The 24,932-nt window shown below is 33.9% G+C and overlaps 1 protein-coding gene across 1 annotated transcript in view; it reads left to right on the top strand.

The window, feature by feature from the left end:
- Window positions 1–24,932, top strand: part of Cdep (Chondrocyte-derived ezrin-like domain containing protein) — a 464,715-nt gene that overhangs the window by 81,900 nt on the left and 357,883 nt on the right. The window contains exon 2 of the mRNA XM_069846189.1: window positions 20,713–21,136. Within this exon, the coding sequence (XP_069702290.1) occupies window positions 20,957–21,136 (180 nt within the window). The 5' untranslated portion in view covers window positions 20,713–20,956. The remainder of the gene's footprint in view (window positions 1–20,712; window positions 21,137–24,932) is intronic.

Raw genomic sequence — 24,932 nt, 5'->3', positions numbered from 1 at the left:
TTTATCATCCAGTCTGCTGTAAAAAAATCTGAAAGTAACAATTTATAATCATGCATATAATAGACATTATATTCAGTTTAAATGCATGTTTTAATGGTTTTAAGTGGACACTTCAGTGTCTCGAATTTTATGTTCCTTATTTTAGCTTCAGGAATCAGGAATGAATAAGGAAAAGAAAGAAAAAATTAAATAACAGAGAAAGGTTCATTCAAGTTTGCACCCATAACTTCCTGCGATTAGAGAGGTTATTCTCTGCGTACAAAAATGTATTGACTGACAAGCGCAGAAACCTGAAAGAAACCGATTTTTTTTTCTCAGTTAACAACCAACAACATTTCTAAATGACTGTAGCCTAAAGGTTTGTGCTTTTGTAAGCCTATTTTCATTTTTAGTCCCCTTTTAATCCACTTTTCTCATTTTATCGCTTTTACGAAAAAAAAAAAAAACTATCTCTAAACTTGCATCCTGTCATGGTAATGCCAAATGTGAGTCATAAATTATGACTACTCTGCACCGCTGATAAAAGTCTGGGCATCATTCCTGTGATGAAGAGGAAATGCGGTCTACTGTATGTGTCACATGAAATGTATTAAATGACACTTTTTTCGAACGTGTCACGTGAAGATGGATCCACTAAGTGAAATAAGAGATTTGGACCAAAAATGAAAGTGCATATTTTAATGTATTTGCCGCTTGTTCGTGCATGTTTCATAGTCTGATAGTGCACGAATGCATGCATATTTTGGGGTTTTATAGTGCATGAAAATCTTGTCTCTAATATTAGCAACATTAAATCCAGACGTTTGAGATTGGCAGGTTATGTAGCACGTATGGGTGAATCTAGAAATGCATATAGAGTGTTAGTTGGAAGACCTGAGTTGAAAAGACCTTTGGGGAGGCCAATGCATAGATGGGAGTATAATATTAAAATGGATTTGAGGGAGGTAGGATATGATGGTAGGGACTGGATTAATCTTGCTCAGGATAGGGACCGATGCGATGGCGGGCCTATGTGAGGGCGCAATGAATGGAATGGAATTTAAGTGAGGGGGGCACGGATGGCCCAGCTCTGCGACCTGTTGAGATCTATTGCACTAACCCTCGATATGGAATGAGTTGCGTGCCACAGATCCCCTACGCGCACCAACCCAACCACATGACTCCCTAACAACCGGTCCCTACAGCCAACAGAAATCCATATACCATTTCTGTTTCGGCAACTTCCTCCAAGGCCCCCCTGTCTGTCCGTGGCGGAACTCCTCCCCCGAGTAGGTCCGCCTCGGATGCTCGTTGCAGAAGCCATCCAACGTCGTTGAGCTACATTCCACGGAGGCCGGTCGAGAGAGCCAGTAGTTCCGGGAAGCCGCCTGTAGAGTGATCTGAAAAACCAGAAACGGGATGATGAGGAAGGGATGATGGGGGAGGGCAGGAAGTGGCGAAGATGAGTTGGATTCCAATCGCCAGATAAAGTTACCTGATATTCATCCATACGAGTGAGGGGGGAAAACCTGAAAAGGGCGGCAATGAACCTCAAGGTTTCTTAAAAGGCATTTGTAAGTAAGTAAATATCTACTACTAGGTTATTTAGCTTAGATGGAATTAGTGATAGCAAGATGAGGGTGAGGATGTGTCACAGGTTACCTGACATTCGCCTTACGGGCGGAGAAAAGCCCGGAAAAAATACCAACCGAAAAAGGAATCGAATCAGCGCAGTCACGAGTTAGGAGACAAACTGAGCTACGGTGGTGTCCAATAATATTCGGTGTGTGTAGTGTGTGTGTTTGCATGCGTGCGTGTCCTTCGTCCAAAATGAATAGTTAAATTGGGAGTAAGGGAATTGAGTTCAGAATTGTTTTTAACAAAATTGAGTAGAATATTAATTTTAGGACAAAATACGAACGTAGGGCTCCAAAAGAAGAATCTTGCAAAACATATTCATGAAATGAGTAGCTTAATATCAAAGACGGACATCTATTGTCTCCATAATTTTGATCTAGAGGCAATTTTTTTAATTCACAGTGTTCTTTGTAATATTTAACACAATTTATTTTGTAAATGTAGTGTTAGAGTTTGCATATAGTTTCACTATAACTGGAAAGAGCATGAAAAATTGTATAAAAAACCACAGCTATCTAAATTTCGATTGAGGTCAGATGTCCGTCTTTGATATTAAGCTACTCAATTGTATGTTGTGACCTCCGAGGTGTCCATCATCTTCCGAGACGTACTGTATACCCATGAGTATTTTATGCTGCAGTGTTAAGTATCTATTACAAGATGAATAGTAGCATACTAGTACACTTCTCCGCACGTTTTAAAATTATTTCCGAGTGACTGATGTTCCGGAACTGGAAGCAAGTACAAGGTTTTCTGTATGGCTTCAGTTCGATAGTTGAGAACATTGCTACGTATTCTAATTCCTTGAAACAGAACTTCTGTATAGTCCTAAACGAACAATATTGGGTACATAAATTGTATACTCAAATTATACGTCGTGAGAGAGGAAAGAAAGAGAACATTTTGGTACATATAAAAAGCTGTGATGTGTAGGAAGGGGGTGGAAATGGACCGAGCACCGAATTTGTCCGTGCATTTGTATATGCACGAAGAAAAATGGGAGGAGTTTTCTATTTTTCTCTTGGAGTGTGATGAATGGACTAGGTTACAAACTCGACGAGACAAGGAAAGGAACTTGAAGAAAGTAGAAGAATAGATTATGTAGAGGTTAGAGATTCAGGGCGATAAATGTAGACATGTTATAATGTTGACATGTATTTTATATTGTTGAAGAAAGTGCTTGCAGCGAAGTTATTCACTTCATACGGTGCTGTGAAGGCGAACGTAAGCACAGGAGGGTAATAAAGTGTGACTAATTACTAAGTCTTACCCAAAAAAACAGATAAGTTATAGACTGAAACCGACCCGTAAATATATTGAAAAATATGACAAAGGTTTTGTAAGCTACTAAATATGCATTTACCTGAAAATGAAGAAAACAATGCTACTTATTTTCGTTTGAGCAGATCTCTTAGGTTTGCATGTAATATTACTAAATGCGTTTCCACTAGAGATGAACAAAACTAACTGCCGCTCTCGCTCGCTGTGTTCGTTGCATTTGTCTTTCGAGTCTCGTCTCGTCTCGTCTTGTCATTCTCATGCGCTTCGAGTCTCGCTCATCATTCTCGAAATAGCATTTGGTCGGCGTGGAAAGATTTCGTAACTTCGAATAACATACATCATTGAAATAAATAACATTATAAATGTTTAAACAAGACAAAAAGACAAAACAGAACAGTATCTTAGTTATCAAAATGTTCTGGTTCTATTTTATGATATTACCTATGGTTATATAAATAGAAATAAAAAACAATTCTCAAATAAATTTGCATTTCTAAGAAACATAAAACATGACGTTAATATCTTTTTATTTGAGATTGCACACTTGATCTGAAACATATGAAAAGAAAATTCCTAGCCTTTTAATAAGGGCCTAATAGTTAAAGAAAGACTGGGGAACGGATTATTATACACTGAAAGGTAGAGATGATGTTTCGAATAGGATACTTAATTGTTTATACATATATAAGTTTGCCGAAGTAGATAAAAGTTCAGTCAGGTATAAACAACTGTGGCGATTCAAGGCTGCTTGGCATTCGGGACTTCGGGAGTGATGAATCTCGGCGTCTAGAAACACTCACAAGCAGTCTTCACGTCAATGACACGACGTTTGTTCTGTATGGTTGTGAAACTTGGACTCTCACTTTGAGAGAGGAACAGAGATTAAGGGTGTCTGAGAATAAGTTCTTAGGAGAATATTTGGGGCTAAGAGGGATGAAGTTACAGGAGAATGGAGAAAGTTACACAACGCAGAACTGCACGCAATGTACTCTTCACCTGACATAATTAGGAACATTAAATCCAGACGTTTGAGATGGCAGGGCATGTAGCACGTATGGGCGAACCCAGAAATGCATATAGAGTGTTAGTTGGGAGATCGGAGGGAATAAGATCTTTGGGAAGGCCGAGACGTAGATGGGAGGATAACATTAAAATGGATTTGAGGGAGGTGGGATATGATGATAGAGAGTGGATTAATCTTGCACAGGATAGGGATCGATGTCGGGCTTATGTGAGGGCGGCAATGAACCTCCGGGTTCCTTGAAACCATTTGTAAGTATTATTATTATTATTATTATTATTATTATTATTATTATTATTATTATTATTATTATGGTCGTTATGTTACGTGAGTTGATCAGGTATATAAAATTTTCTGAAATAATCAAATTTTAATTGTATTAGTACTGTACAATTAAACGTATTTTAATAAACTCGTGGAAAATTATAAATAATTTTGTATGATTTGGGTTATGTTACTTACTTAGGTCTGTTGTGTGCTGCAAGAAGATGTTACCAGTCTGGCCGTTCCATACCTATTGTGACTATCGCAGTGTTGCCAACTCAGAATTCCACTTACCGCTGCACAAGCTTAAAAAACCCGCTAAACTGTACTTGAAAAACTCCAGATTTTTCTTAACACATCACTTCCAAATTTAAAATACAAACTATACAGTTTTAGGAACTGGAAAATTTTATAAAATGTAGACTAAATTGTGGAAAGTGTGTATCACTTCGTAGGCTCTATATTCAATGCAAAATCGTACGGACAATTAAATCTGAATATTTTGCATTCAATATCACCCTACTTCATTTACATCGAGCTTTCGAACTATCACCGGCAACTTCTTCCACCCAATCTTTCAACACATGTTTTTCTTTTCTTTACGCATGAAGTTTTACGCGGCATCTTTCTTCAAAATTGAATGAAGTAGATCAAGAATAATATACTGGACACTTCGGAAACAGTCACATTCACAATCACACCAGTTCGTTCGAAATCTGATTTTACACTGAGCTGGAGACGTGCCTGCCAACAGTGAGTTTGGTTTTAAGTTTTAAGTATGTCTGTGTTACATAAACTACAATGCGGAATGATAAATTAAATATATATATATATATATATAATATAAGACGACAATAAGATAATATCCATATATTATATGGATCATATGAGAAGACAGAGAAGAAGCCAGAAAGTAGGAAAGGCTGGAGAATACTGGATTTGCAGTCAAAGACCTGCCCATGGGCAGAACACTATGTATGAATAAATGAATCATAATATAAGTTATCATAAATGAAAATAATAATTCAGTTCATTATCTACTCTTTATAATTGAACATATCAATTCATTTACAAAAACAATGCCTATATGATTAGACTAAGAGTTTAACGAAAGTGGCATACCTTATTTGTACAATAATGGATGAGGCAGGAAATGGACATGGTTGTACGAAATCGAGTTAACTATCATAAAACATTAATATTTTATACTCGAACAATGAAAAATTGTGATAATACCATATTAATCTCTGGTTTATGATTAACTAATGTTGTTGTCCGCAAGTACATATATAAACAATATAACATCTTTATAGAAAAAAAATATATCGTTTGCCTTTGCCGGAATCATAAAAAAACGCCAAATAAATAGCTAGCCGCTGACGGTAAAATTCTGTAGCTGACCATAGTCCTGAAAACACCAGATTTAGCTACAAAACCGCTGACTTGGCAACACTGGACTATCGAGCTTTACAAAATTTGTTACTGCCAACGAGTTAGAAAGAGAAGACTATAGAGTGGCCATGTTGTCCTGTACAGCGCTCTTTGCGGTGCCACCGCGAAACACGGCAGATCTGAGCTAAGCGCCCACCTTTGTAAAAATTCGTCTGCTTACAATGTTGTATAACGGAGGTAAGAAGTACAAAAAAAACGAAGAAAAAACATGCCTGTTGTGTGTGCTGCATATAACTGCAATGTCAAAAGGAAAAAGACATCTGATATATCATATTTCATGTAAATTTTATGAAGTTAAGTCCATAGTTTTGTTAATTAGCAGCATTTTTTTTTTCATGCATAAATGTGTAACAACGCCCGGCATAAACAAAATAAATGGTTCACTAGTAATGTACTTAAACTAAATACGGATAAAACCAATACAATTCCGTTTCAGACCCAGTGAAAAACAAATAGCAATACAATATTAAAACTGTATTTCGACACCGGCATCCTTTATTTCTGCTCCTTCTGTCCTTACTGCTTATACGAGAAGACGATGAGCTGTAGCTTATAAGAAGTAGGCCTATTTCGAAGACAAACGTTTAATCAAATAAATGGTTCACTAGTGATATAGTTAAACTAAATACGGATAAAACCGCTACAATTCCGTTTCAAACCTAGTAATAGCAATCAAATATTAAAATTGTATTTCGACACTCGCATCCAAAATAACGCAAAATTCTGGGGTAGGTCGTATTGTTGTTAGTATTTTGACTGGAAGAACATGAAAGAACATAATTGAGCACCCACGTGCAATAATGGGGTAAGTATGAATATATTTCGTAACTACTTACCCCATTATTGTACGTGGGTGCTCAATTATACACTAATAATTATCTGTGGTGCCACAGCCCTTGAATAGCTCAGACAGACCAGCCGGCTGTTGGCCTCACGCTCACATTTCGATAATAATTATACTTTACTGTAACAAAAAAACTGAAAGCGTGTTTTATCATGTTTCACCCACGTTACAAGCTTGGAGGTAAAGGTTGTTTACTACAGATAGGGCCTAGTTTCATTCTATATCTTATAAAAGGTAAAGGTATCCCCGTAACATGACATGAAGGCACTTGGGGGGCATGGAGGTAGAGCCCCATGCTTTCCATGACCTCGGCACTAGAATGAGGTGGTGTGGTCGGCACCACGCTCTGACCGCCTTTTACCCCGGGAAAGACCCGGTACTCAATTTTATAGGAGGCTTAGTGAACCTCGGGGCCGTTCTGAAAGTTTGGCAACGAGAAAAAATCCTGTCACCACCTGGGGTCGAACCCCGGACCTTCCAATCCGTGGTATAGTAAATAGTTTTGCAACGTGTAGAGACCGGGAAACAATGTAATAAAATCATCCGAATCATACTCGTTCATTTTATAGGCAATCTTGCAGGTCGCATTTAAAAGAACCTAGAAATATTAACATTTTCTTCAGTATATTTGCTAGGACTTCTTGTCATACTACATGACAATTTTGCTTAGGTTATTCTTTTAAGCATTCCTTCTAGGAATAGCTCAAGTGTTTTAAATTTAGCGTACATAAGTTTAATTAAGTTCCTAGCTCGTATTTGACGAAATACTAGGTTTTTCCACTTCAGTTTAACTGATTTATGCAAACGAAATTAAGATAGCTGACGATTCTAATGTCAGTTATCACCACGCCCACTTTGTTTTGGGCACATAAGTTCATTACCGACGGTCGTTCAATTTTCTTCAAACATGGCGGCGCAATGACCACTCTATATCTTTCTCTTTCTAACTCGTTGGTTACTGCCTAGGACGAGTCAGAGTTGACCTGTTTCATATTGCCTGAATAATCTACATCCCTTACTTATATTGATAGAAGAACCAGCATAGTACACTACTGCAATGTTACCTTAAATTAGTACAAGTTTTTGACGTCGGTAAGCTCTTGACTTCTCTCCCACCTGTTTGTTATTGTTACAGCGCGCTGCAATACTTGTAAAGCTCGTGTTATTTGTCTTGGGAATTACTGCACATCCTCTTATCTGCTCACCTTTAGTCCGCCCTAGCTCGTTCATTATGCCCGGCGCGGCGGTTCCCTTCTCCCACTCTTTCGCATTATCATGTGAGATCTTGGACATTATGCTTAAGATGAAACAGAAAGTAGTGTAATTATTTCACACTTTGAGGCGCTTAAGGATCGTTCATTACCATCAGATTCGGCAGGCTATTAAAGAGCTTCTGTATTTGTGTATCTAGATAACACCTTGAAGGATTGTCAGCTTTTACTTATGCTTGAATTTATGGCGCAACACGATTAATAATGAAAGACCGAACTTTATAGTGATTTGTGTAGAAAGAGAGAGGGAGGGGGAGAGGGAGGGAGGAAGAGAGAGGGAGAGAGAGAGTTTATAAACAGAATAATTTTGAATTTGTAACTTGCCTGAATTTTAATTTGTAAAATTTGCTCTCCCCCACCCCCCCAAAAAAAATCTGGTCACTCTGTCCTATGAATTGTCTGTCACTTCTTTCTCTATAATTTAATTTCAATGATAACACTTCGTCATGTAAAAATAGTGTTTTTCTGCAACAGGTCGCTTACAAAATGTGAACTCTCTAATCTGTTGACCTTGCCAAAGCTTGGTAGATGGAGGAGTGAGACTTGCAGTTTTACAGATAACGTTATTTACATTACGCTGTGTCCTTTAAGATTACCGATATTTAGTGAACTTCTCTAACAACATTTTATTCGATAAAAGTAACACTGAAGGCAATCGGATTGAAATATATGTACATTTTACAAACTTTTACTTTACAAATGACTTTTAGAGAACTCGCAGGTTCATAGCCGCCTTCGCATAATCCCGCCATTGGTCCTGAGCAAAGATTAATCCATTCTCTAGCATATCCCACCTCCCTCAAATATATTTTAATATTATTCTCCCATATACGTCTCGTCCTTGCCCAAAAGATTTTTTTATCCCTCCGGCATCCCAACTGACACTCTATTTGCATTTCTGGATTCCCCCATACGTGCTACATGCCCTGCCAATCTCAAACGTCTGGATTTAATATTCCTAATCATATCAGGTGAAGAATACAATGCGTGCAGTTCTACGCTGTGTAACTTTCTCTATTATCCTGTAACTTCATCCCTCTTAGCCCCAAATATTTTCCTTAGCACCTTATTGTCAAACACTCTTAACGTCTGTTCCTCTCTCAAAGTGAGAGTCCAAGTTTCACAGTCATGAAGCAGCTGGTAACGTAACTGTTTTATAAATTCTAGCTTTCAGGTTTTTTTTAGAGTAGACTGGATGACAAAAGCTTCTGAGTCGAATAATAACAGGCTTTTCCCATATTTATTCTGCGTGAAATATATGTACATACGTGCTATAATTCACATTCGGTGTAAAAGAAATAATATAAGAGTGGCTGTAATATTTTAAATTCTTGAATGTGAGAGTCTTGCTGTGTAGGCCTACATGTATGACATTATTCTCCACTGAAAGTCAATTCCACCAAAACGTAATTAATAAAGCGATACGATGTAAAAATAGGACAAACCACGGAGAAACCCAACTTGATAACTATCATTCCATACGCCGAGACTGTCAGCAATCACATCAGCAGGACACCAACCAAAGCCAACATCAAAACAATATCAGTACCACCGCTTAATTTAACTCTCTTTTTTAAATTTGTGGTTGATAACCTTGTGCTCAAAACCGAGGATATGATAAATTACTTGCGACTGGTGTGATGCAGATAGTGGGAAAATATCGAAGATTCGAAACTCATGTTAAGGAATGTGGATGACATGTAAGCATACGGCTTTTTCTGCTGGATTTATTCACTCTTTTTGCGTGGGGTTCCCAGAAACATGATAAAAAATACGGTACACCTAGCGCTGATATTTTAAATTGAGAGTTTTGGTGTGTGTTTTTAATCGCACGTACGGTACCTGTGTCATCTTAGACCAGATTGACAATAAAATGAAACCAAATTAAATATTATTGTAGAAAGAAAATTCAATCAAGTTAAATTAAATATTATTGTTGAAAGACAATACAATTAAATCAAATTAAATATTATTGTAGAAAGAAAATTCAATTAGGGGAGAGTCGGGTAGTATCGGACATCGGGTAATATCGGACAGTGCGTTTCTTTCATCTACCACCATATGGTAGTACCTGAATGACATGGTTACGTTTCTCTATGCGACATCACAGAAACGTAACCATGTCAATCAGGTACTATCATCGTGTGGTAGATGAAAGAAACTCACTGTCCGATATTACCCGATGTCCGATACTACCCTACTCTCCCCTAAGTTACATGAAATATTATTGTTGAAAGACAATACAATTAAATCAAATTAAATATTATTCTAGAAAGAAAATTCAATTAGATTAAATTAAATATTATTGTTGAAAGACAATACAATTAAATCAAATTAAATATTATTGTAGGAAGAAAATTCAATTAAGTCAAATTAAATATTATTGTTGAAAGACAATACAATTAAATCAAATTAAATATTATTGTAGAAAGACAATACAATTAAGTCAAATTATTATTGTTGAAAGATAATACAATTAAATGAAATTAAATATTATTGTAGAAAGAAAATTCAATTAAGTTAAATTAAATATTATTATTGAAAGACAATACAATTAAATCAAATTAAATATTATTGTAGAAAGACAATACAATTAAGTCAAATTATTATTGTTGAAAGACAATATTATTAAATTAAATTAAATATTATTGTAGAAAGAAAATTCAATTAAGTTAAATTAAATATTATTGTTGAAAGACAATACAATTAAATCAAATTAAATATTATTGTAGAAAGACAATATAATTAAGTCAAATTATTATTGTTGAAAGACAATATTATAAAATTAAATTAAATATATTGTAGAAAGATCATTAAATTAAGTTAAATTAAATATTATTGTTGAAAGACAATAAAATTAAATCAAATTAAATATTATTGTAGAAAGACAATACAACTAAATCAAATTATTATTGTTGAAAGACAATATTATTAAATTAAATTAAATATCATTGTAGAAAGAAAATTAAATTAAATTAAATTAAATATTATTGTTGAAAGACAATACAATTAAATCAAATTAAATATTATTGTAGAAAGACAATACAACTAAGTCAAATTATTATTGTTGAAAGACAATATTATTAAATTAAATTAAATATCATTGTAGAAAGAAAATTAAATTAAATGAAATTAAATTAAATATTATTGTTGAAAGACAATACAATTAAATCAAATTAAATATTATTGTAGAAAGAAAATACAATTAAGTCAAATTATTATTGTTGAAAGACAGTATTATTAAGTTAAATTAAATATTATTGTAGAAAGAAAATTCAACTAAGTTAAATTAAATGTTATTGTTGAAAGACAATACAATTAAATCAAATTAAATATTATTGTAGAAAGAAAATACAATTAAGTCAAATTATTATTGTTGAAAGACAATATTATTAAATTAAATTAAATATATTGTAGAAATATCATTCAATTAAGTTAAATTAAATATTATTGTTGAAAGACAACACAATTAAATCAAATTAAATATTATTGTAGAAAGACAATACAACTAAGTCATTATTATTGTTGAAAGACAATATTATTAAATTAAATTAAATATCATTGTAGAAAGAAAATTAAATTAAATTAAATTAAATATTATTGTTGAAAGACAATACAATTAAATCAAATTAAATATTATTGTAGAAAGAAAATACAATTAAGTCAAATTATTATTGTTGAAAGACAATATTATTAAATTAAATTACATATTATTGTAGAAAGGCAATACAATTAAGTCAAATTAACTGTTATTGTAGAAAGACAATATAATCAATTTAGTTTTTTCTCGAAAAGGAAGCAAAAATGAGCAAAACACTTTTTATTTAAAATATTTCACAGAATAACGCCCTGAAATTAATGACATTACTGACGGTTCACTCTGTATAAGCATTCCCACCTGATTAGTCAGCTCTGCGTAACACTTGTTCTTTGCCTTACATCCTTACATAATCGTAAGATGTGCGTTCTCCTGTCCCTAAGTTTACTTACACAGTAATCTTGAATAGTTATGCAGAGGCCGTGATTTCGGACGTTGGCCACAGCTACTCACACATGGAAGTTATTCCAACAAACACTGTTGAATAATTAGATTATTCATAGCTGTGGAATTGTTCGATAATTTATAAACAGTTGAATGGATTCATTTTGTTTCCAAATCAGTTAAAAAGAAAAACTGAATGAAATTTATCGAATACGTTATGCGATAAGAGGTCGGTGTAATTTGATTATGGTAGAGTCATTTGGGTATAAGTTACAATTTATTGAATAAAACTTTACCTAATCTTCAAACACGTGCCAATTTAATATAGAGGGTGATTCACGAGGATCTACCGTCACTTATGGAGCTTATTTCCGACGACATTTTGAACAAAAACTGTCATATAAACATGTGTCCTAATCTCATTATTTTCAGTTACGCTAATTTGAAGTTGATTGTAAAATAGCATTATTCTTTAGTTTTAAGTGTAAAAGAATATTACAGATAAAGAATGAACTATTCAGGAGTATCATTTCTTTAATTAGCTAATATTCTGAAGCTTAAAATGTGTTGTGAATTCCATAGTTGCTTCGTACAATTTTTTTTTTTTCGATTTTTAACTACAACATTATATTTTTCTTACACATTTATCACAACAAGTGTTACAAATCACGCTACTCTTCTACATTCTGTAAAACTGTACATTAGGATGCACAATTAAAGTTCCTAAAGTCGTATGATTTGTAACAACTTTTGTGATAAGTGCGTAAGAATGATGTAATTTTGAGTTAAAAATTGAAAAACAAAATCTGTACAAAGCAATTAACAACACATTTTTAGGTTCAGAACACTAGTCAATTAAAAAAATGATACTTTTGAATAGTTCATTCTATATCTGTAATATTTTTTATCCTTGAAACTAAAGAAAAAAAGTATTTTACAAACAATTTCAAATTAGTGTGAGTCTGAAAATATTGAGATCAGGACAAATGTTTATATGACATTTTTTGCTCAGAATGTCTTCGGAAATAAGCTCCGTAAGGGACGGTAAATCCTCGTGAATCACCCTGTATATTGTCTATTTCACAATTGCTTATCATGGAGTGTTAAAAAATTGTGTTGATCACACCGTTACTTCCTCGTAAAAAATACATCACATTCAAAGCAATATTGTTGGAGATCCAGCTGTGATACAGTAACTAAATTCATGTACGTGTACATTACACATGTATAGAATATTTTTTTAAAATACATTTAATAATATATCATTAATAGTTTATTAGTAAATTACAATTTACAAATATCGAGCCTTTTGCGTATAAATTATAGGTTAATTGATAACTAATCTAGTTTTGGTATCAGATTATACCACATACACAAATAGGCTACTGGATTAGTGAAAGACAAATAAATATCCGAAGTGTTTCAGTCCCTGATTTTAATGGGAGATATTTGAAGTTGACAAAATAAGCCTTATCAAGAACCTAAGTATTGGCTGAATTTTTTTATCTTGCTAAGTCTAATTATTTTTAAATGCCTAGCTGACCTCTTTCATTTTTTATTGTAGTAGGTTATTTTACGACGTGTTATCAACATCTTAGGTTATTTAGCGTCTGAATGAGATGAAGGTGATAATGCCGGTGAAATGAATCCGAGGTCCAGCACCGAAAGTTACCCAGGATTTGCTCATATTGGGCTGAGGGAAAACCCCGGAAAAACCTCAACTTGCCCCGATCGGGAATCGAACCCGGGCCACCTGGTTTCGCGGGGAGACCCGCTAACCGTTACTCCACAGGTGTGGATCCTAGTTAACCTCTGTATTCTAAGATAATTTGATTTTATAAGGTCTTTAAAGCAATACATATTTATTTATTATACTCCAATTTTACAGAGAACCCTATTTTACCTGAGATAGGTATGTTAGGGTTATAAATACATAATAATAATAATAATAATAATAATAATAATAATAATATGATATTGATTAATGAATTCTCCTATTGAATTAATCTTATGTTTCAATTATGGAATTAATACAATTTTACAAATCTATAAATTCAGCAAATCTCTACAAAGTTTTATAATTTATGCACATGAATGAATGAAATGCAATGAGATGAAATTAAATACTAAAATACAATCTTATATTTCAATTAACAAGTTTCATGAAATGTATAGTATATTATAACCTAAGCAAATAACTAATCCTAATATTCACTACAATGTAGTTTAAATTACTGTGGGTTGATATCTTTGAAGACGTTACACAGTTTTCCGTTAAACAATGTTGTTACAAGCAGTTTATAAATTTTATACAACACATTTATCGGAATGTATTTTAGATTATTATCCTAATTTATTTCTATCAACTGTTAATTTAAATATTTATAGCAAAATATATAAGAAAAAAACTATTGAAAAAAAATAATTCAGTGGATATATACAAATTTTATCATGAGTTCAGATTACAACTTTTGTGAACGTAATTTACATATCTCATCCCTGTCTAATCGACAAACTAGTTCAAGACGTTGCAATTCAAATTTGTGACACTCAAATAACAAATGTTGGACCGTTTGCAGGGAGTCATCACATGCACAAGCAATTCATATTATACCCAAATTTACCCGTCTATAGTGTAAATTGAGTACAGTTAAACTTAGGATTATTATTATGATAAGAAGCCAACTTACTTGAAAGTGCAATAGAATCATTCTAGAAGGTCACAGTGCTAACATATAAAAACTGACTGGAAAATTTTATCATGGCAACAGTCTGTGGGTTTCTAAACCCAAAAAAGGCCGTTTTTATACCTAAATTACCCGAACACACCCGAGTTTTTTTCTCGGAGAGAGCCCGCAGGCAAGCACCACAGCTTTAGGCTTATTGTGCAACCTCCTTATGTTGGAATGATTGTTGAAGTCCTTAGGATCGCTCTTTAAGCGCATGATTCAGTGCATGGTGCCATCGTATCGATTCAGCCACAGCATTCAGTCCTGATTGGAGACCTGATTCTCCACCTTTCTGTGATGATGTCCTGCGGCCTCCTCAGATCGATGGCAACCCACCCTAGCTACTTACATTCAACTGTGGAACTCCGTACTGGCTTCTTCTTCACCAGGGTCTACAACTCTCAGATGAAAGTTTAGGCCTTCTCAACAACTTTCTTCCATTCCTTACGGCTTCCAACTATCTTTGTCCAGTTTTCCACCCTCATCAATTTCAAATCATTCAGGACATCATCCTCCCATCTACTTTTTGGTCTACCCTGCTTTCTGTTAACTATTGGTTTCCATTTGTATATTTGTTTGACCAGTCTATTATTCTCCATTCTATTTATATGACCAAACCATCCTAATCTTAGCGATTTTATATGATTTATCATGTTCCTATTCTTTATCAGCTCATTCAGTTGACTGTTATATTTAATTCTCCATGTACCATCATTCATTTTAGTTGGACCAAAAATTTTCCTTAGTATTGCTCTTTCAAAAATTAGCAGTCTATGTTTTATGGAGTTTTTAAGGACCCATGTTTCGCTGGCATAAGTTACTACAGGTCTTATTGTAGTACAGTATAGCTTAAATTTGGACTGTTTAGATATCAATTTACTTCTAAATAACTGTAGGTTGGCATGGTATGCTTTGTTTCCCATTACAATTCTGTCTCTTATTTCTTCCTCAATGGTATTGTTGTTATTAACACTCAGTACTGGCATGGACGCGAAATTGTGGACTCAGACTCAACCCTGAAAAGACACAAGCAATTATTATGGGACATAAGCGTTTGTAGAGCAGTGTAGATATGAATACAGTACCTCTGTAATGTTTGGCGGATTTCAAATTTCCTATAGTGAAGCAGTTAAAAATCCAGTAATACTAGTAGCTTGTGCAGCAATTGCTGCAAACTAAGTAAATTAGACGTTCAAATAAAAATTTTTCAGACTTATTTTCAATAAAGAATACCAGACATTTTGAAAGTTATTTGCTTCCATAATAATGAAACACTCCCTCTGAATTTTTTTTTTTATGCCAAATACTTTTTCTTGAATCTATACACCTTCAGGTTTTGAGTTTCAACGCGAAAACGCAAGTAACAATGTCAGAACGATCAGTGGGTCTTTCATGTGAGAGTAAATAATAGCTAATTCAGGTCATTCTGAATTGTACGCGAAAGTTAAAAAAAATGTCAGGTTTGCTATGCTTTCAAACAATAAACCTAGCATCTTGGTATAGCTGCTGCATGTAGAGGGTAAACTCATTTCATCCTGTTAAGAGATCTTACTGAAATGATCGGGAGACTCCAAAATGTTCTAGGTCTCTTATTTTATCAGTAAGTAATACCTTTTGGTTTTTCCTTAGGAACTGTAATTTTTGCGCTCTCTTGAGCCAATACTGAAGAGAATGACGCATATAAAAATCTACACCACACCGCCATTAAGTATATGAAAAAGATCCATTCCCACTTGATTAATAACTATAAAAATATTTGATTTTTAGTAACAATATTATTATCTTACGTAAGTTTTGTAGTTATATACTACATAGCCGCCATTCTGTAAATTATAGAAATGAAGATCTAATTTCATATATTCTCTACATCTACTGTACTTCTATAACCCCAAAAGTTTCACTTTCATATCATCAATATAGCATTAATACGTATAATTAATGAAAAATAGTCTCATCATGGCATTAATTATAATAATTTTAATTTCTAATGGTAATAATGTCATCAAACCATCTCAAATTTTGTAGATTTTAATATCACATTAAAAATTAGAAAATTACACACCGCAGAATCAGACCTGTAAATTATTTTTAGCAAGTCTTGAAGTTCTTAATGGCGGCCGGGTAGCTCAGTTGGTAGAGCAGCTGGCTACGGACTGGAAGGTCCGGGGTTCGATCCCAGGTGGTGACAGGATTTTTTCTCGTTGCCAAACTTTCAGAACGGCCCCGAGGTTCACTCAGCCTCCTATAAAATTGAGTACCGGGTCTTTCCCGGGTGTAAAAGGGGGCCAGAGCGTGGTGCCGACCACACCACCTCATTCTAGTGCCGAGGTCATGGGAAGCATGGGGATCTACCTCCATGCCCCCCCCCCCAAGTGCCTTCATGGTATGTTACGGGGATATCTTTATCTTTTACCTTGGAGTTTTTAATAACCAATTTAATTTAAGTTCTAAATATGTCAGCATTCTTGCAGATGTTGATGACCTTCGTGTAATATTGTTTACTGTACCAATTTAATTTAAGTTCTAAATATGTCAGCATTCTTGCAGATGATGACCTTCGTGTAATATTGTTTACTGTACTGTTTTTAATAACCAATTTAATATAAGTTCTAAATATGTCAGCATTCTTGCAGATGATGATGACCTTCGTGTAATATTGTTTACTGTACTGTTTTTAATAACCAATTTAATTTAAGTTCTAAATATGTCAGCATTCTTGCAGATGATGACCTTCGTGTAATATTGTTTACTGTAGTGTGTGTTTTGTTTTATTCTGAAATGCAATTAGTTAGTGACGACAGATGGATTTTAGAAAATAGGAAAATTATGTTGGAAAAATTTACATTTCGCTGAAAACTACTATTTTTCCGAAAAACTTTGGGTACCAAGCTTCAAAATGAGGGGTCATTTATTCAAATCCGTCCAGCCGTTTTCCCTTAATTTCCATTACCAGTTCAAATTATATATAATATAGATATGTGGACAGAAGTCTTACTCGGTACACACAAATTACCCTGACTTACAAGAAAATATGTTCATTGATCCACACATTAAATCGGCTAAAAATTTATTACCGTCTACACTAAAATACTGTTAGTGCAACGCTCGTGATGCTCCATTTTGATTATTTACTGACTCAAATGTTAACCTTACAGACTCCAGCGCAGCGTGTACATTAGACCTATGTGTGTACCTTTCATCTGCAACATTCGTCGATCTGCTCATGTACACCCTTTGACCCGGAAAGTGGTCGCTCTCCTGTAGCGTGAATTTCTGTCGTTCGGTTTAACGCGAGAATCGCACGGGGAAATATTAGTAATCGAGATCCGAGAATGGAATCAAATCGTAGCAGCGACGTATCTGCATGTCACGACACGACATATTCCCTATGGCTTAGCGATAGAGCTCTTTCTTCTCGTTGCGAAGACCGGGCTTCGAATCTCTCTATGTAAAACGCACGCGTGTGTGAACAGTGCACGCCATGGGGACACCATTTTTGCGGCAGGACGGCTAATCAGGTGGATTAAATCACAGCCAGTTTGCGTTGGTTTTGGAGGACCCGATTGCGGTATATCGAAAAACATCTTTTAAGCCTGATAAACTGAAAGGGTGTCCAAAAAGTAACAGCACCACCGATATCGTAATGTTCGCTTAACGCAAAAAAAAAAATAACACAAACTGTCGATAAAAAAAATGTTTAACTGTGTACTTTCTAATTTTCAGTTTTTTTTTTAACTATAACAACTTCAACAATTTCATGGTCACAACATTTTAATTATATAATAAAAAGGATGTCAGTTTATTTATAACCAGACTTCGAGACTTTGGACCCGATACAATAAGTTTACTGTGCATGCACTATAGGTTGTTGACTCGCTGCAGGTAGATAGAAATGTGTTGAGGTAACAACGTTGCTATTTAGAGTAGAGTACGGTAGTATGGGGAAACACATATGTACATTCTGAAAGTAAATATACATTACACAATGATAATGTCAAAATAATGTGAAAAGCATTTATTCTCCTGTCTTTTATAAGCATTTGTGTTTAATTATACACAGTATTAATGGTGAAAATAAGCATGTAGCAATTTTAATTTTTTCATTTATCCTATTGGTCGTCTTTAGGAAGTGCAGTTAAAGTACCGAATTGCAATGTACCTACTACAAGATACATTCTCAGTGTCTCAAACGTAAAACTTTTTCGGTTTTCTGCCAAAGTTTGCACTGTAGAAAGCTGCGCTCTATGTCGCATGACGTGATAGGAGCAAAACGGAAAAAAACCTAACATCATTGCAGTCTCTAAGAGACTGTCCTTTATTCTCGGGTGACTCTATGTCCACTAATTTACTGTTTATGTTACACAATGTTCCATATCCGTTATTTTTACATAAAATTGATTTCCACTTCTGTTTTACACGTTCAGTAACCGGTGTACTTGATGCCTCATTAATTTTCTGCATCATTTTCTAAATTAATTTGAGGGCTTCCGGCATCTCTTGCTTTGACTTTTCTAACCGTGCAATAGTTTCAGACACAGTTTGTATGAAAACTAAATTATTCATCAGAACCTTCAAATCCAGAGCGTTTTCCTTTGAGTATTTGTTGGTATTCATTCTACAGTACCCCCACCCACTGTATGCTTTACCACTATACTCAGCACGCCGTTATGCGGATTTCCCACTGAACTGCTCTGTTGGGTCCGAAGTCTCGAAGCCTGTTTATAACATATTTAAGACCTTTTGTTCAAAATTTTAGACCATTTGAAAAAAAAAAAAAACTTCATTCACTACATTATTTTGAAGTCTTACATGTGCGAAAATCAGAAAGATGAGGAAACGACCAATAAATAAAAACACACACATCACGATATGTATCACCGTAAAACTGCCTATTTCTATATGTTGGGGCTTAAGTGACATAGGGGTGAACAAACTACAGATTATGAAAGCTGAATCGTTAAAATATTATTTGGAACAATCAACTAAATTTTAATTTTTTTAATATTTTCATTATTTTCACCGATCCATGCCTTAATATAGTTAATTACTGAATACTATCATTCCTTTCTTAAGGTATATGTACACCCACAAAACGCAAAAAAAAATGATGAAAAATTAGAATTTTCAAAATATAACTATTTTAATAGAGAATTTTCTCCTGTTTAATTTGATATAATAATTTTCGATTTATGCCTTATGGTTTTTCAGATAATTCCCATATTCCAAAATGCTGCGTCATCAGCCACGGTCACTTACTTTTGGAGTGATCTTCGTAGCAGTCAATCCCCTCGTCCAGCATTGCTTGTAAAATAAACTTCTTTCTAGTCCCGAAATAGATTCATAGATACCTGGGCGTGATCATTAGATTGAAAAAACTTTTTTACATACATAATGAAGTAATTTATAATCTTTTACTGTTAGTCATAAAACTGTAAATTTGTGTGTCAATGATGTTGTACGACATTTTAATAAGAGTCCAAAAGTAGAAATTACAATTCTGAGGAGGATGGGCATAAACCCTGGGACAAACACCATCGCAGGATTTGTTGCATCAATGGAAATAGGGACAAAAATGCCAAAAAAAAAAAACATTCAACACCTGAAATTAAAACAAGGCGGAGGTATTTGAGAGGCAGAAAGAAGCTGAAACTGGAGCGACGTGAAGCTGCTTAAGGGGTGACATATGATGATGCAGTCTTCTAGGTTCTGAAAGTTTGTGGCTCATTTCCTGTAAATAGTAATTTTAGAATATTTAATTCTTTCAAACATGATATCTCAGTCAAATATGGTGATACCAAGAAGATATTTGTGTCATTTTCAAGCTTGAAATGTCCCCCAGTGCCTGACAATGAGTAAAATAACATTAATGTAATTAATAATTATCTATGGATTTTTTACATGATATATGCAACATAAAATATTATTGTAAGTTACATATATGGAAATATTTAATTAATGTAAATAAAAATAAAAAATAGCTCTATGTCAGGCACTAAAGAATAGTTTTAGATAAAAATTTTACAGAGCAAAATTATACAAAACAAATTTTTTTGTATGCAAAGGTGTATATGTACCTTAAGTACATTTAGAGTTTATTCCGTTTCCTAATTCATCTCTCAAGACAAACTTGTTTAGTCCCCTTTTTCCCGGTATACTTTATTCTAAAGTTTTATTTAAGCCATACAGTGATACTCGTAGTTCACCAGAAAGTGTAGTAGTATTGCTAATGTATTTTATTTCTTTTGTTCCAGGTGCCGAAATGCGCCCATGACAAAGAATCTGTCCTGATGCGTAGTCCGTTGGACGGCTGCTGCTGCTGCCAGACATTGCCCTGTAGCAGCTACTGCAGCACCGGGACTCGAACCCAGTGCAAAGTGTTTTTTACATCACGGTTACTGTGATCGAGAGCCCTTCCTAGACACCACCACCGTCGTGGGAGGGTGCTAAAACAAGAGTTTTTTATTTTTGTAAAAAAATTGTTTTGCGGTGGTAAAAATGGACCCCGACGGGGGTGTTGGAGGGGGATCCTCCTTGAAACTGCCTCATTCACATTCAACTCCCGCGGGAGTAGATGGCGGCACAAGAACTCCTCCAACTACACCCAAGAAGGGCGGGAAGATGCTGGCGGTGCGCGTTCAGATGCTAGATGATTCCATCACCATGTTCCAAGTACAGGTAAGGAGCACAGTACTGTGTCTTATTTTTGTCAGAGACATCTTTTAAGGGGGGCGAATTTCCCGCACAACACAAAATACCTATCCTTCCACAGCCACCACGTTCTCCAGATCTTGCTCCAGACAGATTTCTACTTATTTCCAAAGGTCAAATCCCTACTCAACGGACGGCGGTTTACGTCAGCCGACGAGGTGAAAATTCATGCGAAAAGCGCTCTGTGGGAAGTGACCAAAGATGGGCTGCAGGAATGTTTCGAGAAGTGGTATGGACGCTGGCAGAAGGGTGTCACTGCCCAGAGGGCGTACTTTGAAGGCGGTGTTGTGTAAATGGTTATATGCCATCTGCAACAAAGGTAACTACTAGAGATGAACAAAACTAACTGCCGGTCTCGCTCGCTGTGCTCGTTGCATTTGTCTCGTCTCGTCTCGTCATTCTCGTGCGCTTCGAGTCTCGCTCATCATTCTCGAAATAGCATTTGGTCGGCGTGGAAAGATTACGTAACTTTGAATAACATACATCATTGAAATAGGCCTAAATAACATTATAAATGTTTAAATGAGACAAAAGGACAAAACAGAACAGTATGTTAGTTATCAAACAGAATAGTATCTTAGTTATCAAAAAGTTCTGGTTCTATTATGTGATGCCATATGACCTATGGTTATAAAAATTGAAAAAAAAATTCTCAAATAAATTTACATTTCTAAGAGACATAACACATAACGTTTGTATATTTTTACTTGAGATTGCACACTTGATCTCATATACAAAAAGAAATTTCCTAGCTTTATAATAAGAATCTATAATTAAATAAAGACTGGGGAACGGATTATTATACACTGAAAGGTAGAGATGATGTTTCAAATAGGCTACTTGATTGTTTATACATATAAATGTTATGTTTTATTTAACGACGCTCGCAACTGCAGAGGTTATATCAGTGTCTCCGGATGTGCCGGAATTTTGTCCCGCAGGAGTTCTTTTACATGCCAGTAAATCTACTGACATGAGCCTGTCGCATTTAAGCACACTTAAATGTCATCGACCTGGCCCGGGATCGAACCCGCAACCTTGGGCATAGAAGGCCAGCGCTATACCAACTTGCCAACCAGGTCGACGTTTATACATATATAACAGTTGCCAAAATAGATAAAAGTTCAGTCAGGTATAGACAACTGTGGCGATTCAAGGCTGCTTGACGTTCGGGACTTCGGGAGTGATCAATCTCGACGTCTCGAAACACTCACAAGCAGTCTTTATGTCTACAACGCGACGTATATAACATTGTCGTGCGGGTTTTCGGCTTTGCGGGCACTGTTAGTCTTGCTTTCTCGATCGTTGTTCATCTCTATCCATGTTCGCACTGACTCTATACGCCTAGAGAATAGGTCACAAACCACATGGACAAGGCAGAGAAGTTGCCTATAGAGCATGGCGTTGTCACCCGAAGTTCCGATACTTTCTGACTCTACTATGTATTTAATGTATAGACTCGTATTATTGTTGTTTATTGTTAGTAAAATAACATGTACAAAAATACAATCTTAGTTCTTCCCTGAAGGAGTAAAAACTCGTGCTCAGGGAGATATCTAAACACAAAGATACACACAAACAAAGATAATTATTTGACACGAACTGGGTCAAGAAAAAAGAATTACAGGAATAAATTAACTTTAAAAATACAATTTCAATTTTAACAATTTAAATCATACAAATACATATTAAATCAACATATATATATATATATATATATATATATATATATATATATATATATATATATATATATATATACTTTCCCAACGCTATTTTTTAACTTTCTGATACTAAAATTTTCCAAATTTGGGTATTTATCAATTATTTTATTGTATAACCTTGGACCAAAGTAGGTACCATGGCTCAGAGCTGTTCTTGTGAAACACTTTGGTTCCTCTATTCGTATAAAATCGGATCTTTTAGTTCCATATTTATGATGATACAATTTGAATGTATTACGATTTTTATGTATGAAGATTAATAAGGCAATATAATAAATCTGTTTAATTTTCAAAACATTAAAATCAGTAAACAAAAGCTCGGATGAGTAATCAATTGGTTTATTAAGGCATATTTTAATTATTCTTTTCTGAATAAGTATTAGTGGAGTGAGATTAGAAATACAAGCATATCCCCACCCTAAAATTCCATACTGGAGAATGGATTGAAATAAAGCTGTTATTGTGAAAATATAATTTATTATCAATTACTACACCAGGTCTCTAATATAATAATTTTTGTTAATATATTTTTTTAGATGATAGTTAGGCCTGTATTTTAGTGTGTAGGTTTTCCGTGAAAATGTCATTAGCCTACGTAAGTTTTGAATTCATTACTCATCATCCCGTTATCAACTGACCAATTAGTAATTTTTTTTGTTTTAATTAATTAATTAATTTATTTATTTATTTTAAATTTAAATATACAGAATAAAGAATATAATTACAAACAAACAAGAGAAATAGAAATAAAATAATACAATCAATATAAAAAATGAGATACAGTACAGTACTTAACAAAAGTTTAAGACCATGAGCAAATTTCATATAATTATTTCCTGGTCCTATATTTTTGTTTCTATTTCCCTCATGAATATTTTGTCAATTATTTGGACTGTGAGACATCTATCGACGCAAAGAAAGTAAAATTATGACATTTAGTTTTCGAGTTATGATTTTAATGAAATATTTTGTTACTGTAAAAAATGCTACATTTATAATTACGGAATAATTTATTCATGCTAAACCAACATGTTTATTGTAGTGATGATTTTTTTCAAGCAATTTGAGAAGTGTGAGAACACATTGGCACCAGAAAGAAAATTTTAAAAAATTCTATTTTCGTTTTATAATTTTTTGCATATTTTTCCAAAATAAGGAAAATAATAGTAGAAATAACGTTAAGTAAAGGCATTCATAGCTTCACTGTGGAATAAGCTAACGTAACCGGACCTACGCCAATCGAAAGTACGTGATTAAACATGTTGGATTAATGAATAAATTATTCCGTAATTATAAATGTAGCATTTTTTACAGTAACAAAATATTTCATTAAAATCATAACTCGGAAAAAATAAATGTCATAATTTTACTTTCTTTGCGTCGATAGATATCTCACAGTCCAAATAATTGACAAAATATTCATGTGGGAAATAGAAACAAAAATATAGGACCAGAAAATAATTATATGAAATTTGCTCATGGTCTTAAACTTTTGTTAAGTACTGTAGTATTAACAAAATTTGAGACCGAATGAGCAGCGCTCGTGTTCGGTCGCAGTTCAGATATGATATTAATAGGTCTATAAGATAATATAAAATAAAATAGGAAATAAAATTAAAATTACATTTACAGTAATTATATAATACAATATTAATATAAGCGAAATATAGAAAAAAATAATAATAAAAATAAATAAATAAATAAAATAAAATAGGAACTAAAATTTAAATTACAGCGGCAATGGAATTATATAATATAATATAATATAATATTAACACTAGAGGAGAATAATATCGCACGTGAAAAGTAGGAAAATTTATATATATATATATATATATATTCAAAATTATAGAATACAAATATAATATAGGTTGATTAATTCATACACATAGGCTATAAATTTATAAATTTTTGAATTAATGTAATTAATAATAATATTACTATTATTATTATTATTATTATTGTTATTATTATTATTATTATTATTATTATTATTATTATTATTATTATTATTATTATTATTATTATTATTTAGCCTA

This window comes from Periplaneta americana, chromosome 14, assembly GCF_040183065.1.
Source record: "Periplaneta americana isolate PAMFEO1 chromosome 14, P.americana_PAMFEO1_priV1, whole genome shotgun sequence".
NCBI lineage: Eukaryota > Metazoa > Arthropoda > Insecta > Blattodea > Blattidae > Periplaneta > Periplaneta americana.
This window is presented reverse-complemented; position numbering and strand designations above follow the sequence as displayed.